This window comes from Mixophyes fleayi, chromosome 4 (genome assembly GCF_038048845.1).
Source record: "Mixophyes fleayi isolate aMixFle1 chromosome 4, aMixFle1.hap1, whole genome shotgun sequence".
NCBI classification, from domain to species: Eukaryota; Metazoa; Chordata; class Amphibia; order Anura; family Limnodynastidae; genus Mixophyes; species Mixophyes fleayi.
In genome coordinates this window covers 105,721,898-105,738,112 of record NC_134405.1, presented here as the reverse complement: position 1 = coordinate 105,738,112, position 16,215 = coordinate 105,721,898, and the positions used below count along the sequence as shown (strand labels likewise).

Below are 16,215 nucleotides of genomic sequence, written 5' to 3'. Positions count from 1 at the left end.
GAAAAATCTCTGGTTACTATATCTATCTTGCCATGTAATCTTCCAAACTACCCATCCAGACCATTTATATTAGTTTCTGGTCTGGTTCTCCTTCCATTGTTAATTAGTAATCCGCTGCTAATAATTAAAAGTGGTTTAATATGGGGAATACAGGCCCATTAAATTGTTTCTGATATATCACACAACTGAGCAAGTTTATGATAAAGATAGAAAAATAGAATAGCAGCAACAGGTTTATATAATTGCAGAACATTTAAACATACCGTACAGGTGGCGCTCTTGAGATATGTTAATGTTGTCTTTAGAGTTTTGATCTCCACTGTTTTCAAGAATACTTAAATCCCATTTCATCCAGGAACAAGGCACAGGTTTTATACCTACAATAACGAAATAACTTATGATTTCTCATGATAGATTATTTTCCTTGGGATAATGCAACATGTAAAAGGTCATTTACAAAAGAGCAAAAGTCAACCCAATTATAAATTTATATTTGTGTTAATGCGTCTATTTATCCACTTTTATGATACTCACAGGAACGGAACATTGCACTGGTGTCAGCATTTGCCTTCGCTTCTGCTGCAGCATCGCTCCAGCACAATGCTTTGTCTTGGCAGCTCCTGTCTATTGGACTATTCTGGACTTGATATTATTTGAATGTACTCTGCAGTACCTCTGAATCACCAGAGGTACTGCTATTGTGCCTTGCCTTTCTATCACTAACAGGGGTTAACCTGCTACACCTGATAGTTATCCGCACCGGTTCTCTCTTTATTTATGCCTGCCTCCCTCAGTTCCCCTTTGCTGATCATTGATGTTGATGTTCCGGATATTGTTGTTCTAATTTGTTACTCCTGTTACTTCTCCTGTTCCCTGGGACTACTGCAAGCTGCTAGCCGACATCCTGCACCAGCCATATTCCTTGTTGTTATTTGCTTTCAGCCTCAACCAGAGATCCATTGTTCAATATTTGGTTTGTACCATTTTCTGCAATATCTGGATCATATCTGTTCAATAAATGTTATATGCTTTCACCATTCTCCAGGCTCCATAGCTGTCATTCTAAGCTCTCAGCATAGAAGTGTGACAACTGGGGAGGGCCAGGTGTTACAGTGACAGCCTCCTGAGTCGGGAGCATGCTGAAAAGAGGCACTTTTGAGCATGTGTAGACTAGTGCATGCTTAGAAAACAGCCCCTGCTCTGCTCTTCTGACAGAAGAGCGGAGTCCTCAGGAGAGTGACCTGGTAATGCGTGGCCCCCTTACTCTCCTGAGTGGCGGTAGCTATGCCATTGGCCACTCACATTCAGTTTTTAGAAATGCCCACGTAATGTCAGTCTGCATGTACTACTGCAGGATTGTAAATGCATTTACTCACATCACCAGAGCTTGGATGGTACAAAAGCCATCCCAATGAAAGTATAGGACGTCATCTAACTACTGACATATCTTAAGAACATTTAAAAAACAAAAATCCAGTCATTTTGCCGGGAAAGAAGATCTGCCACCAGACACAAACCAAGGAGCACCACCATAGATGTATACCCTCTACTATTTGTTTCTCTAATTATTATCTTCTACCTCAAACAAATCTTGTTTTGCATTTGTGCACAATTCGAAACCCAATCATACACACACTCAACATTTTATCTAGCAATGCAATAATCTGCGAAGCTCCACCGAACAGAACATTTTCCCAACATCCTAATACCACTATTTTAACACAAATATTTATGCACTTCCTGTAACAATGGGCACATTTAATGAATCAAAAGGAAAACTGCACATGACAATTTGAGTGCAAGTCTAATATAATGCCTACTGCTGTACAGCGAGGTGGGCTCTATCATGGAGGTTTCATGTAGTCATTGTTACACAGAGAAGAAGGCTCTATTATAATTGAGGTTTCAGATCATCACTAGTCATTATCATTCAGTGTCTGCATTGGACATGGCACTGTACTATTGTGGATTAATTTAAATTTAATTTCATTAACTTCAAAAGGAAAAATACATTTAATTAAATCCTCTGCTGTGCAAACAGCTTACATATACCGACCACAAGGTAATTTTCACTGTCTATACAACAGGTGGCAGGCAGTTAGTTTAACTGCAAGACTTCACATTAGAAAAGCAACTAAATAACAGGAAGATGCACATGTGCCTAATTTTTACATAAAGCACATCTATTTTATGCCTTTAATTTCACAAGTTGTTTAAAGGGGTTGACAGCTGTAACAACTAATGCTAGAAAATATCAAAAAGATTCTGTTGCTGCAAATTTACAGATATGTTGTGAATAACTGACCTTTTTCTAGCATCAACTTTAATGATGTAAACAGTGCTGTACAGTGAGTACCCTTATTATTTCTATGGTTTCAGTAGTTACAGAGAAAGATCAGTTATTCTCCACCATATTGGTCAAATTTCAGTTATAGAATTTTTTGAAGTTTCAACAGACAAATGTCAGGCAGAAGTCCTATTTTAAGTACCAGGAGTTATTCCATTATGTTGTAGTACGCAAAACCATTTTTGAGTAAAGTAACCTTTTGAATGAAATGCCTGAGAAGAGTAAGCATTGTTACATAAATGTAGATCCTATGTTAGTGCGCCCCATCCTTTCCCCACCATTGTCACAAGCAGCTACAATTGTATGGAGTTTATGTGCTCTCTTTGTGTTTGGGTGGGTTTCCTACCGGTGCTCCAGTTTCCTCCCACACTCCAAAACCATACTAGTAAACTTATTGGCTGCTATAAAAATTGACCCTAGTCTCTCTCTCTCTGTGTATGTTAGGAAATTTAGACTGTAAGCTCCAATGGGGGCAAGGACTGAAGTGAGCTCTCTGTACAGCACTGCGGACTTCGTGGTGCTATATAAATAGCTGCTGCTGCTGATGATGATGAAGTGTCAGATGAGAGCAAATCTGCATCAGCACATATGCATTTGACCTATTTTTTTCTGAATGCACAGAACCAATTTGCGTATTTTACGCTAAGCAAACTGGCGTAGGTGCAACTCAGCACCACTATCTCCAGGAAAGCCTGAAAGTTGATGGGAAGAATGTAATGTGACGTATCTGTGATTTACCCAAGAACTGTGCAAATAGTGTATTATCAGATGATGAACTGACTGAGCTGGGTGTTTGACTTAAGGGCATCACCAAGTAGGTGTCAAGGAGGACACTTTACCACCTTACAACCATGCAAACAGTAAGTTACAATTAATTATCTAATTCCTCGATTTCCATTTTAATCTACTAGAAGTACAGATATGTTATGATTCCTGTAATAGCATCACTATATTGAATACATAGTAAATGCAGATTCTACAAGGCCATAGGTTTATGTGTGTGTGTGAGGCACTACACCTAACAATGGAACAACTCCACTACCAGCATATACCATATAGATCTGAATTGTAACAATACGGGCTACAGGTGCATACCTCCCAACTGTCCCATTTTAGGAGGGACAGTCCCAATATGAGGTCTCTGTCCCTATATATGTGGGAAGGTTGGAGGAGAACTGATGCAATGTAGGGGTTTGGAGCAGACAGAAGGACAGAACGTGGCAGGCTAGAACTGGTGGAGTGGCTACATCATCAGCATGCCATGCCCACGCCCACGCCCCTGTCCCTCTGTCAGAGGGACAAGAATTGGATGGTATGCAGGTGACCAACTGCTACTAAAACTGTCATATTTTTTCATTTTCAGGGGCACAATACAACATTTATTTTTTAATATAACATTAGCCCCATGTTCAGAAACTTTCTTGAAGTTCCTTAGCACTTACATAGGTGAAGGTGACCAGGGAACAATACTTAATGAGTGGAAGGTAATTGATGACTGCTAGCATTGGAATGGTTCTGGTCTAAGTTGATTTACTGTAAACAGCCATCAAATGTTGAATTTGAGAATTTAAATATTTAGGGCTTGATTACACCAGCTCCAAGGTGTAAGTGGCGACTGATAGTGATGACTGTCACAGCATAGGCGTTGCATTAAAACTGCATGTATGAGTACCACTATTTAGCAAAGAACATTTGTATGCAAGTAAAAGAGAATATAAAAATGCATTTTATGCACAGTACGCATTAAGAACATCCCGATTTATGTATTTAATGGAAAAAAATGTAAAACACATTTTTTTAAAATAATTATAGTATTATGAGTTGTTCATTTTTTTTATAGAATGTACATGCGTTCTGATGGGTCTTTATATTGCACATATTTGTATATGTATCATGCGCTGTGTTCTGTCTTTTAACATATGGCAAATAGCGTTTAGGCAGAGCATGCTTACACCGAGACTCAAATTTAAGCGTATTTTGAGATTAGCTTCGATTTGAATGCAGTCAGAACTACTATCAAGTTCTGTGCTGCCCATTTTTTAAATGAAAAAGTTGCATCCGAACATGAAATCAGCATCTTAATGTCTACATATGCAACGTTTGCTCAAACAGACTGCTAGGCTCTGAAAACTGGGAATCTATTGTGTCAGTGGACATTTTATTTTACTTTAGAAAGCATGTAGCAAGAATATGCATATTTTAGATTAACTAATCTTATTGTAGTGATTGAGCAAGATGTCCATAACATTGTTCCATTTTTTCCGTTTTAACAGCTGCCATCTAACAGTTGCTAGAAAGCCTCTGTAATATACACAGCACAGAGAAAATAGCTGATGGATTAATCACCATTATCCTAGGATTATATCTTCCTAAAAGCAATCAGGTCCTTCAAGGCAGATATCCAAATATCTGAACTGCTAGACAAATTTTGAACTATTTTGACATCTAAATGTATTCCAATAGATCCTTAAATCCTTCAATTTAGCAACACCTGTTTCAAATACATACACACAACTTTTTCCGATCTTTATTTTTCTGGAGCTTTTCCTTAGCAACAGTATGCAACTGAATAAGAAAATATATTTGTCGTTATGGTATTATAAACATATTTAAAAAGAGTATGAAAAAGTGACCTGGATAAAGACTTAATGACAATAATGTATTGGTAGGCGGTGTTTTATTATTTATTTATTATTTTGTTGAAACTCTGCACTACCTGTCTTTGTGGCTTAATATTGATAGCTCTGTTAATTGTTAAGGTGTAATCCTCTCTTTCACCTTGTTTTTTTCTTCTTTTGTTTAACTGCTCTTTTTTAGATTTTCAGGGAGAGGATACAGAAGATGGGCTAATAATGGGTCAGTTGGGGACCTTTTGCCTAGTAGGAAATCAATTGAAATATAGCAGTCCAAAGTGGAGTTATTTTTAGGCAATATGTACAAGTACAGCTCTGTAACAATTCCTATAGCATAGGGAGAAGGAGGCAACACCTTGTGAAGTGTAAGTGGGTCAATGTATCACATGTAGAGTATCTTGTATTGGGTTTCAACATGATTAAGAATTTGATGCACTAGCTAAAGGGACAAAACACTTATCAACATATAAAATTGAACCTAACTCTCCCATTTTAGTATACAAGGTAGCTTTGTAAGATACTAATTATTCTATAGCAAGGTTTACCATCTGGGAATAGCTCCTTTACATGAAAAACAGTGAATTACCGAGTAATGGAAGAGAATGTGGCAGCTGTTTTGGGTACTGAGCAGTGGTTAATAAGTGTCTAAACTGAAGATACCTGTTAGAGAAGTCCAACAAAGAGCCAGAGTAGAGGTCACATAGACCCAAAACAGGGTGAGTGTTTCAAGGACAGCTCGTGATTGAAAGGAGTATACAAATTAATAATGGGCAACAGCATAGCAGGTATAATGCATAGCCAAAACTAAGGAGAAGAGACATAGTACTTGCAGAGCAACAAAAGATGACTCAGAGAGTCCTGATGTTGTAGCTTCTTACATGCTCATAAAGACTATTAGGAGGAAGGTAGGCCCAATGTTAAAGAGTCTATGATGCTGTTGTGGCAATATGGGATGAGATAAGACCCTAGAGCTTCTTCACAAGGTATTAACTTAAAGCAGCTCCTTTCCAAGGTATGCAATATGTTCCAGAGTACTTCGTTGTCCCCAGGACTTAACACATGGTAGTAGGGTCTTATTAAATCACAATATTGCTAAATGTGGAGGACAGGACATGGAAGGAGGAAATAGATGATACATTTGAACAGGCTTAAAGTCAGGGCTGGCAGAGGTCAATAATGGTGTGTGTAAAGAGTCTAAGGTCAGGGCTAGCAGTATTCAATAGCAATACCTATAATTCAGAATGAGGTCATGACTGGCAGCGTTCAAGCAAAATCCATTAATCGAGCCAAGATTAGGACAGGAAGAGGTCTATAGCAAATCCAGAAAACAAGTAGTGGTCAAGGGCAGGAGAAAGCAGCAAAGTCCATTAAACAGTCAGGGTCTGAACTCTAGGTCTAGTCAGAATAAGTATACACAGCACACAAGCAAAGACTGAACTATCTCCACCACAGGTGAAATAGAGGAAAGGAATTATAAATGTTGGGTAACCAATGAGAGGGAGAGGCAAAATAGCTATAACGTGAAGAACCTGAAAAATGAGAAATTGCTGTTGCTAGACGCTGGCAGCAGGAACAGAAGACACTGGTTGCCATTGCCTTGCAACCAGCTGAGAGGGAGGCGGCGCCTGCCAACTCCTATTGGGTGTAGGATGGCAGTTTCCATTGCCAGGAAACAAGGCTGCTGTTAATAGACATAAGCCTGATAATAATGTAAATACTTTAAAAAAAAATACAGTTTTCATCAGCTACTACAACCCTCATCCTCTCCTAATCTGAACCTCAACTCATCTCATTGTAACTTGTGCTGCACCTCAGTGCTGTTTCTTTTCAGTATGTAACAGAAATGTGTTGCCTATTGTTATAACCTATGCTAGACTGCTGATCAGTAAAGTATACTTTATGACACCATTCTGGCCTGACTCTCATCTAGCCTAAGAACAATAGAGTTTTTTTTATCAGCTGACCAATTAGCACAGAAGTAGCTAGTCTGTATTCATCCCAACTATATCTTGGCGTATATGTGATGGGGAGTGATGTGTTGGGATTTCATACACATCTGTTTTCTCTCGTAAAGTATAAGGAAATGCAGTTAAACAACACAATTGAACATACAGGGAACAAACTCTGATACCTACCAGTATCAAACATAACCTGCTACAGCCTGCCTTCCACTGCACTTTTTATTTAACTGTCCTGGACACTGTCACTTGGTAATTATATTTTTGCTTGCTCTCTTCATTTCCCTGCTTTACTCTCACTATCCAGCTGCTCAACTTTTGTTCTCTCTGACCTCTACCATTTCACTTGTTACTTCTGGTTTCCACAAGCTCTCTCTCCTCTACTGCCTCACTACTTCACTCCTGCCCGTCTCTTCACTGCTCTTCTGCTACCACTTCCCCATCCCACTATTTTCCAATTACCTTTGTATTTACTGCTTACTGTTTACTCTACCATTATTGTACTGCTTTATAATAATATTGCTTTGCTATAGAGTTGCCTTGCTGTTGTTTTATCACTTATTGCATTGCTGATTATATTGGCACTGTCCTGCCTCCCTTGCAACTCAGACACCCAGACATCATCAAGGTGCCTGCAACTTCTTGCCCCCTGCACCATCCTAGATGTTGTCCAAATAGGCCAATGCACCATCATGGCCCTATCTATGCCTCTCTACATTATGTCCTCAGTATCTTGCAGACCTCTGCACCAGAGTGAACCCCACTATGCCTATTATTCCAATTTGCTTTTTTTGTCTCTCATTATCCCCTCCTTTATCATGTAAGATCTCACATGTAGGATCCTCTAGCCTATGTCTCATGTCTGTACTCCCTCTGTCCTCCTCTCTGTCCCTGTTTGGTCATGTGCTGTTTTTTTGTATGCCATACGATTTGTTCTATTTATTGCATTCAATGCATTTATTATTCTGATTATCTCTACCCATTATGCTTATCTGTATGTTGTATCTTTATGTAATCTTGCAATTTTGTTGTATGTTCTAACCTTCTATGTACAGCACTGTGGAAGCCTTGTAGCGCTTCATAAAAGATAATTATAGATGAGGAAAATTGTTAGTTATAAGCAGTGGAATTGATTTGAATAAGTATAAGATTTTCAGCAATATCATCATTTTAACGTACTATTTTTTGATAACTATTATATATCCATGATTGCAAAATAGTTTTCTTTTACACCAACAGTGGAAAAAAATAAGCACATAGAGAGCCAAGAGAAAAGAAGGGATTTAAATTCCTAAGTACTTAAGGGAGGAAGATTACCAGGCATAATGGTATGAAGATCGAAGCACAATACCTAAGTTATGGATATGCTTAATTTGTAGTAGAAGACTTTGCTGTAAAAAGCTAGTGCCTCGTGCCACGCAGCCACTAAAATGTCATCCACAATAGGCAGATTTGGTGTGGTTGACTGTTCAACACCAGACTAGATTTCCAAGGATGTGATCTAATAGCATTAGCTAGGGGCTCAATGGCAAGTGCAAATACTAAGAGGGGTAGCAGACACCCCTGTTTTCTGTCATTTGTAATTACAAAAAAAGTGGAGAAGAAATTACTTTTGTGGCTTATACAAAGTTGAACGGCTCATGGAGTGTTGAATTTTCATCTGTATTTTTACATAAGATATGCACTTCTACCCTCTTCTTTTTGACTGACTGTGGATTCACTCCTCCAGCTGACAGTACTTAATAACTTTGCATTGTGGTCATGTTATATGATGTCACATTCATATATTTACATTACTTAATTAACAATTCCATTTTGACTACTGCAGGAAAGCAGATTTGGATATTTAATGGGGAGATCAAATGATGTATTTAATGTAATTTGTGTTTTGCATTTGAGTTTGAGTTTGTTTGTAATTGCATTCCACATTTTCACAATATTATATGGTGTACAAATAAGGTAATGCAACTGTCACATTTACTCCTGTCAGCAGTCACGGCAACCACAGGAACCACCGCAACTCTCTTGGTCCTGCTTGTGGACCCTGGACCGTTGCTATGACGACTGGGGCGTCACTTACGGTTCCTGCTGGCCGGGCGCGGTGGCAGGGAGACCGAAACGTCCCGGTTGTTGCCCAGGCAACCGGGACACTTCGGTCTCCCTGCCACCGCGCCCGGCCAGCTGTCAAATAGCCGGGCGCTTGTGCGGAGGGCTGTGCAGCATCAGTCAACTATGGCTGATTAGTTAGGTATCTGCTGGAGCTCTGTCTTGCCATTGGCTTTGGGCTTGCACTTAATTATACTACTGCTGGAGCACTGGCAGGGCTCTTGCCCTGATTGGTCACCTGTAATATTCAAGGCAGCGAGGACTGGGCCTCACTGCCGGTTATAGCGTTCTGCCTCAGTACTGCTACCTACTCTTGTGTTTGATTGGTGTTTAAACCTTGGATTGCTTTCACGTGTATGACCTTCTGCCTGTATCCGGACTCTGAACCATTGCCTGTGACCCTGACCTTCTGGCCTTTTAATGGGCATTAAGTGCTGAGGATATTTAGCCAACTGATGTATATGCTAAACCTGCTGTTGCTGCCTTGTTCTAGCTAAGAGCAAAGAAGAACATGATTGGACTTAGAATTTCCATTGCCTTATTAAAATAAGCTTGCTATTTTGGATATCTGCCATCTATCAATTTAGAACAGAATACTGACTCTCCTATTTCCTCACAGGAAATCATGGTCTTAATCCAGCAGTCATTATAAAATAGCCAGTAAGTTTAAATAGGAATATTGCTGGGAGGATTTTGCTCACTGACATCTGCATAAGCATGTAGGCAAATCACTACCAAACCAATTTTTAAAACAGAAAAAATTGCATTTGTGAACAAAATCTCCTGCAGCAGTTAGTTATCTTCAATTTATATACATTTAGCTTAATATAAACAAATAGAGATTTATTATTATTTTTGTTTTTTTATATAGCACCAATCATATTATGCAGAGCTGTATATAGATTATGTACTCATTCCCATCTGTCCCATTGGGTATTACCATCTAAATTCCCTAACACGTACATGTTAATTTTGACAGAAACATACCAATAAGTTTTTTGGACTGTGGGAGGAAACAAACATCCAGGGAAAACACAGGTTTCTCAGAGTATCTTACAATTTGCAGTCTACACAGATCTATGTAGGTCAGTGGTGCACGCAGGAGGGGTTTCTGGGTCTCCAGAAACCCCCCCTCCTCCGCTAAAAAGTGCCCTACATGACCTGTAGTATACAGCAGCAGCGGCGCTGTCTAAGAAGCGTCCGCGGCGGTGCTGTATTGTATACAGCACCACCGCGGACGCTTCATTGACAGCGCCGCGGCTGCTGTATACTACAGTGCAGCCGAAACAGCGCTGCCGCGCATGCGCGGCAGGTCTCTAGATTTTTATTTTTTTTACGGGGGCGGAGGAAACCCCCCCCCTGACAAATCCCCCGTGCGCCCCTGGTAGGTCTCATATTAAATAATTAAATCACTAGTCTCTCTAAGCTTCCCCAAATACAGTGGTGGCACAATTCACTTTAAGAATAAAATATATTGCATCTTTGATATTGGTTAAACACTTAAGAGTTACTAAAATCAGTTAGAGGTAAGGTAAGCATAACAATTTCTTACAATACTCAAGTTGATTTTAATTATGGTCAATTCTATTTTGAGCTGTATGTAGATTTTTGGAATTACAATAGTTATATCTGAGAATAATCATTTTTTATATCAACTGTAAACATTGTCACTAAAAGTTAAAAGGGATAGGACATCAACAACCAACATCTAAACATTTATTACGGTATTTATTGGGCAGTGGGACATACCTGGCAGCAGAGCTTGTCCCAGGACAGGAAGTGAGCCGGTCACGTGATACTCACATCAATCCTGAGACAAACACAAACATTTTGGCTGGGTACGTCCTGCTGCTAATGTTTCCCAGCTTCATTGCAATACATTTTGTAACGCAAATGGGGGTTACTTTTTTTACAACATGTAAAGCAAACATATTAAGACATTTATCATATTATTAGTTAAGATATCATCTAAAAGAAATATTTAAATTACTTATTGTGGATCTGATCATTTCATCCTAGCTAGTGGTTTCTATTCCTTGTAGCATGGTCAAATGAAGGGAAGTCCATGATATAATGTAGCTTCTACTGGGAATATAACTATATGATAAGTTACAGAGGAGGTTCTGGACCACATGTCAAGCCTGGGATGCAGGCTTAAATGTTTTGATCAAAATATGAACTTATACCTCATGTTTTCATTTTGCTAGATACACACAGATATGCAGTGTTAAGAATAAGCGCTGACAACTGTCTATTTTTGTTTTGTATACATATATGGGCATTTATATTGCCATGCAGCTGGTACCGTATTTAATATGGGATATACCGAGCGCGGGCTTATTGCCATGCAGCTGGTACCATATATAATATGGGATATACCGAGCGCGGGGATGTTTTTTCTCTGGTTTTGTTTCAAAATATTGCTTTATTGTCATAGCAGTTGTCCATCAAGCTTATTTAAGGCCATTTGATTGTGGCTCACAAGCCAACCCTTGCTAGATGTAAACACCTACACCTGGGAAGTGAGTGCATCTGATTTTAACTACATTTTAATGGTGTTTAAAGCATATAGGTCAGTGTAGGACCTGTATATAATGAGGTATATGAACTAACACTTCATGTTTTCATTTTGCTAGATACACACAGATATGCAGTGTTAAGGATAAGCACTAACAACTGTCTTTTTTGTTTTGTACACATGTTGATTACTATCCATAATAATTTACAGTAGGGTGCATTACTTCATATAATGCACATGCTTTCCTAATGAATACTGAAGTCATGATATCAGTACTCATCATTTATACAGATATTGTTTACAGTATTTGATACATATATAAGCATCGCTTGTTTATTACAGCACTATTAAAATCCACATAATTATATTGTACAACAAAAGCTTACATACCCCTGCTGTTCCTTTTATAAAGAAGCCACAAAGGCCTTAGACATTGGTCAATTCTAAGGCTCAATCTGGAGACTAAGGGCTTGATTTACTAAACTGCAGGTTTGAAAAAGTGGAGATGTTGCCTTTAGCAACCAATCAGATTCTAGCTGTCATTTTGTAGAATGTGCTAAATTAATGATAGCTAGAATCTGATTGGTTGCTATAGGCAACATCTCCACTTTTTCAAACCCGCAGTTTAATAAATATTCCCCTAAATTGGACTTAATTTCTTCCTCTATCACTAATATTATGACCCTTTGGGAGTAATTAAATTCAGTTTGATATCCAAGTCTCAAGTGATTTGCGGCTGCACCTATTTCTGGGTATTATGCGTTACCTAAACAATGTTGATTATTGCTTGCACCTCTGAGAGATCAGTGATATTTTAGAAATAAAACATCCCGGAGAGTATCATCACTCAGTGATAATAGAGTCCCGAAAAAGAGGACTAAATTTGAAATATCTATTGGTCAGGAGTGCTATAAGTAGAGATGCTCACTGAACCCCGTGTTTTGGTTTAGGTTTTGGATCTGGAATACCTTCGGGTTTTGGCAAAACCACCCTTGCGTGTTTTGGTTTTGTTTGGATTTGTTTTGCAATTTTGTTTAAAAATCAATTTTTTTGGCCTAAAATAACCGAATTTAGTGTTCCACCTGTTTCTTGGATAAGTAAGGTAATTGTAAAGCTAATAAATTATGAAAAAATTTAATTTAATTCCTGGTAGGCCGTCATTAATTCTACACACAAACCAGATTGTTTTCCTCTCCATCTATGCCTATTGGCAATGCAGCCATCGTCTTTGGGTGTATATTACACCCTACACTTATAGTTAAATATCTAAAGAAATTGACAAAGTCAGGTTGGTTTCTGTCTCTATAGCCCCCCTCCACTTGTAGAAAATAGTAAAAAATTCAGCCGTTATAGACTGTACAATATAAATTGAAATGGACAAAGCCAGTTTGGGGTCAGTCTGTGTATGACACCTTACCCTTATTAAGAAATTGCCAAAACAGCAGCCTTTCAAGACTGTACGTGATATAGAAATGCCCCAAGTCCCTTTCCTATTTGGGGGTAGATTGCACCCTCCACTTATATAGAAAGTTTTAAAAAGATGTTATCGTCATCATCTGCAGCTTCATCCTCACCCTAATCAGTGTATACGTCATCATCACAGACTATCAATTCATCGCCGCTTGAATCCGCATTTAGAGAACGGTCAGTGCTTGGATGTCTTTGATTTTGATTCCTCGTGGAAGATGAAGTTAATTTTTATGAACATCATTTTCTCAACATTTTTTGGAAGTAACCTCCTACGGCGATCACTGACTAGGTTCCCGGCTGTGCTGAATACTCGTTCAGAGTACACACTGGAGGGTGGGCAGCTTAGGTATTGCAAAGCAAGTTTGTACGTGGGTTTCCAAATGGCCTGCTTTTCTTCCCAGTAAGGAAAGGGACTGTCTGACATTTCCATATCAATTACCTCTTGAAAATAATCCTCCACCATCCTTTGCATGTTAATACTCGGATTGGAGGGAGTTATGGGCAAGGTCAAACATTTTTTGGAAAAATCCTTCAAACCAGCCCAGATGTTAAACTGTTCTGGTCTGCCCCCTGCGTCTTCCCTGCTTCTTTTTGGAAAATTAAATTTTTTACAAGCAGCAGCTGCTTGAGAATCTGAAGGAGGACACGTCGTCAAGCCAAGGCCCAGTTCAGCGGACAACTGGCTGAGCATTCGCTCCATGCAAAAGTTCACATCTCGCTCATTTTGAAGCAAAGACTCAATGTAGGTCTTAAACCTTGGATCAAGCACAGTGGCCAAAACATAGTGATCCAAGTTCAAGATTTTAATAACTTGAGTATCATTGTGAAGCAAATTAAGTACTTTATCTACAAGGCCAACATACTTTGCGGGATTGCTTGTTTTCATCTCCTCCTTCAATTTCTCAAGCTGCTTTTCCAATAGTCTAATTAAAGGAATGACTTGGCTCAAGCTAGCAGAGTCTGCACTCACTTCACACGTCACAACTTCAAATGGTTTCAGGACCTTGCACAGCACTGAAAGGATTCCCCACTGTGCAAGAGTGAAATACATCCTCCCAGCTGTAATGCTCGCACTATATTGTTGGCGTTATCAGAAATGACATATCCTGGGGAGAGTCCAAGTGGTGTAAACCATGTAACAATCACATCTCTTAGTTTTCGTAGCAAATTGTCAGCTATATGCCTGTTAGTGAAGCCGGTGATACAAAGAGTGGTCTGCCTGTGACAAATGTTACGTAGTGGTGTACATGCTGCTGCTGTTCCTGCTGGCGAAGGCAAATGACCAACCCAGTGGGCTGTCACAGTCATATAGTCTTTGGTTTGCCCACTTCCACTTGTCCACATATCTGTGGTTAAGTTGACAGTGGGCAGAATGGCATTTTTCAGCGCAATCTCTACATTTGTACACACTTTTTGGTATAGTTGTGGAATAGCTTTACGGGAAAAATGGTGTCGCGATGGAATTCTGTAACGCGGACACAAAACCTCAATTAACTGTGAAAAACCAGCTGCGTTTATTGTGGATATTGGACGCAGATCTAACACAAACATGGTAGCCATGGTGTCTGTGATTCGCTTTGCGACTGGGTGACTGCTGTAATATTTGCTTACACTAGCAAATGATTGTTTCACAGTTAATTGTTGTAATGTATGACTACTCTTTTTCTTGGCCTTCCTCTGGGATGACGATTCACCCCCAGCAGCAGCAGTGGGAATAACGCTTTCTTCAGAGGAATCAATTATAGTGCAGGAGACATCCAGCCTTACTAAGTGGGATGCCGGGCTAACTCCGAGCGCTACTGAGAATATTGATGGGGATGGTGTTGTGGGTGTATTTTGTAGCCGTCGGGATGTTGGTGACCGAAGGTTCCTAGCTGATGGTGGAGTGCTTGTAATTTTTTTGGAAGAACTTTCAGCTTTTCCCAACACTTTGCCATGAACTCTTTTCAAATGGCGTAACATAGATGAGGTTCCAAGATGGTTAAGGTCTTTCCCTCGACTGACTGTGGGCTTGACATACACTACAAATGGTTATACAACTGTTGTCTGGATTTGGGTAGAAATAATTCCACACATAAGAAGTGGATTTTTTTGTTTTATGCCCAGGCATGACAATGGCCGTTCTCTCGTCACGTGCCATAACTGCTGCCACTGGTGCAGGACTTACACAAACAACCTCATCCTCATCAACATCCTCATTAGCGCCCTCGTCGCCTACACAAATCTCCCCCTCATCCTCTTCTAATTCCAAAGTGGCATCCTCAATTTGTGTATCACCGGCTACACTCGGGCTGTTCAGGCACACATCAGCTGCTAAAAGGGCCCTTCTTTATAGGTACACAAACAGAATGCTCACGATTAGACATACCACTGGTGGATGGACTCTGCACAGTGATTGGTGTCATTTCTGATTCAGAGCATACATTATCCTCTAATGCCTTACTGTTTTCTTGCAGCTCAGCTGTCACGCATAACAGTAGTTGTGCACCACTTTTAGACTCCAAATGACTTGGTCTTGCTTGGTCACGAATGACCGTACAAGAAGAAGGCTCAGTAACATTTTTGGATCTGCCACTAATACCCCATTCATACTGCACCAAAATCCCGGGTTTTTGCCGGGGCGAGCTCAAACGACCCGGGTCTTGGTGCAGTATGAATGGTACAAGTGAAAAATCCCGGGTCTAAAAACCCGGGTCTTCAACCCGGGATTTATCGAGGGGTAATTCCCGGGTCGGACCCGGGTTGCCTGCACTATGAACGGTGCAAGCCGGGTTGGGGGGGGGGGGGGGGGAGAGAGAGAGAGATTTTCATATTCCAGCTTTCAGCCAATGAAAAGTGCTCTGGTGATGACTCCTACAAATTGCCAGGGCACAGACTTGTGCAGTATGAATGGGGTCAACCCGGGAAATTCCCGGGTCTGAGGTGCAGTATGAATGGCGTTTCTGAGCTGGGACACTCCGAGCCCCTGCAAAAACCCGCCTTGAAAAACCTGGGATATTGCCGGGGCGGCAGTATGAAAGTGGTATTATAGAGAAAGGCGAAGGCCTCATTCTTTTTTTGCCACTGTGTGTGTAGAATGACATGTTGGCAATTTTTATTTTTATTTTAATCGTGTTTTTGCCCTGATTTAAAAAGACTATGTACTTTTACATAGGCTTTACAAGATGACGTACTGGGAACACT

At 39.9% G+C, this 16,215-nt stretch overlaps 1 protein-coding gene across 2 annotated transcripts in view; it reads right to left on the bottom strand.

Annotated features, from left to right (window-relative positions):
* The window catches only part of FAM227B (family with sequence similarity 227 member B), a 408,110-nt gene that overhangs the window by 297,212 nt on the left and 94,683 nt on the right, over positions 1-16,215 (bottom strand). For both annotated transcript variants that reach the window (XM_075207965.1, XM_075207966.1), the window contains exon 10: positions 264-377. In XM_075207965.1, the coding sequence (XP_075064066.1) occupies positions 264-377 (114 nt within the window). The remainder of the gene's footprint in view (positions 1-263; positions 378-16,215) is intronic.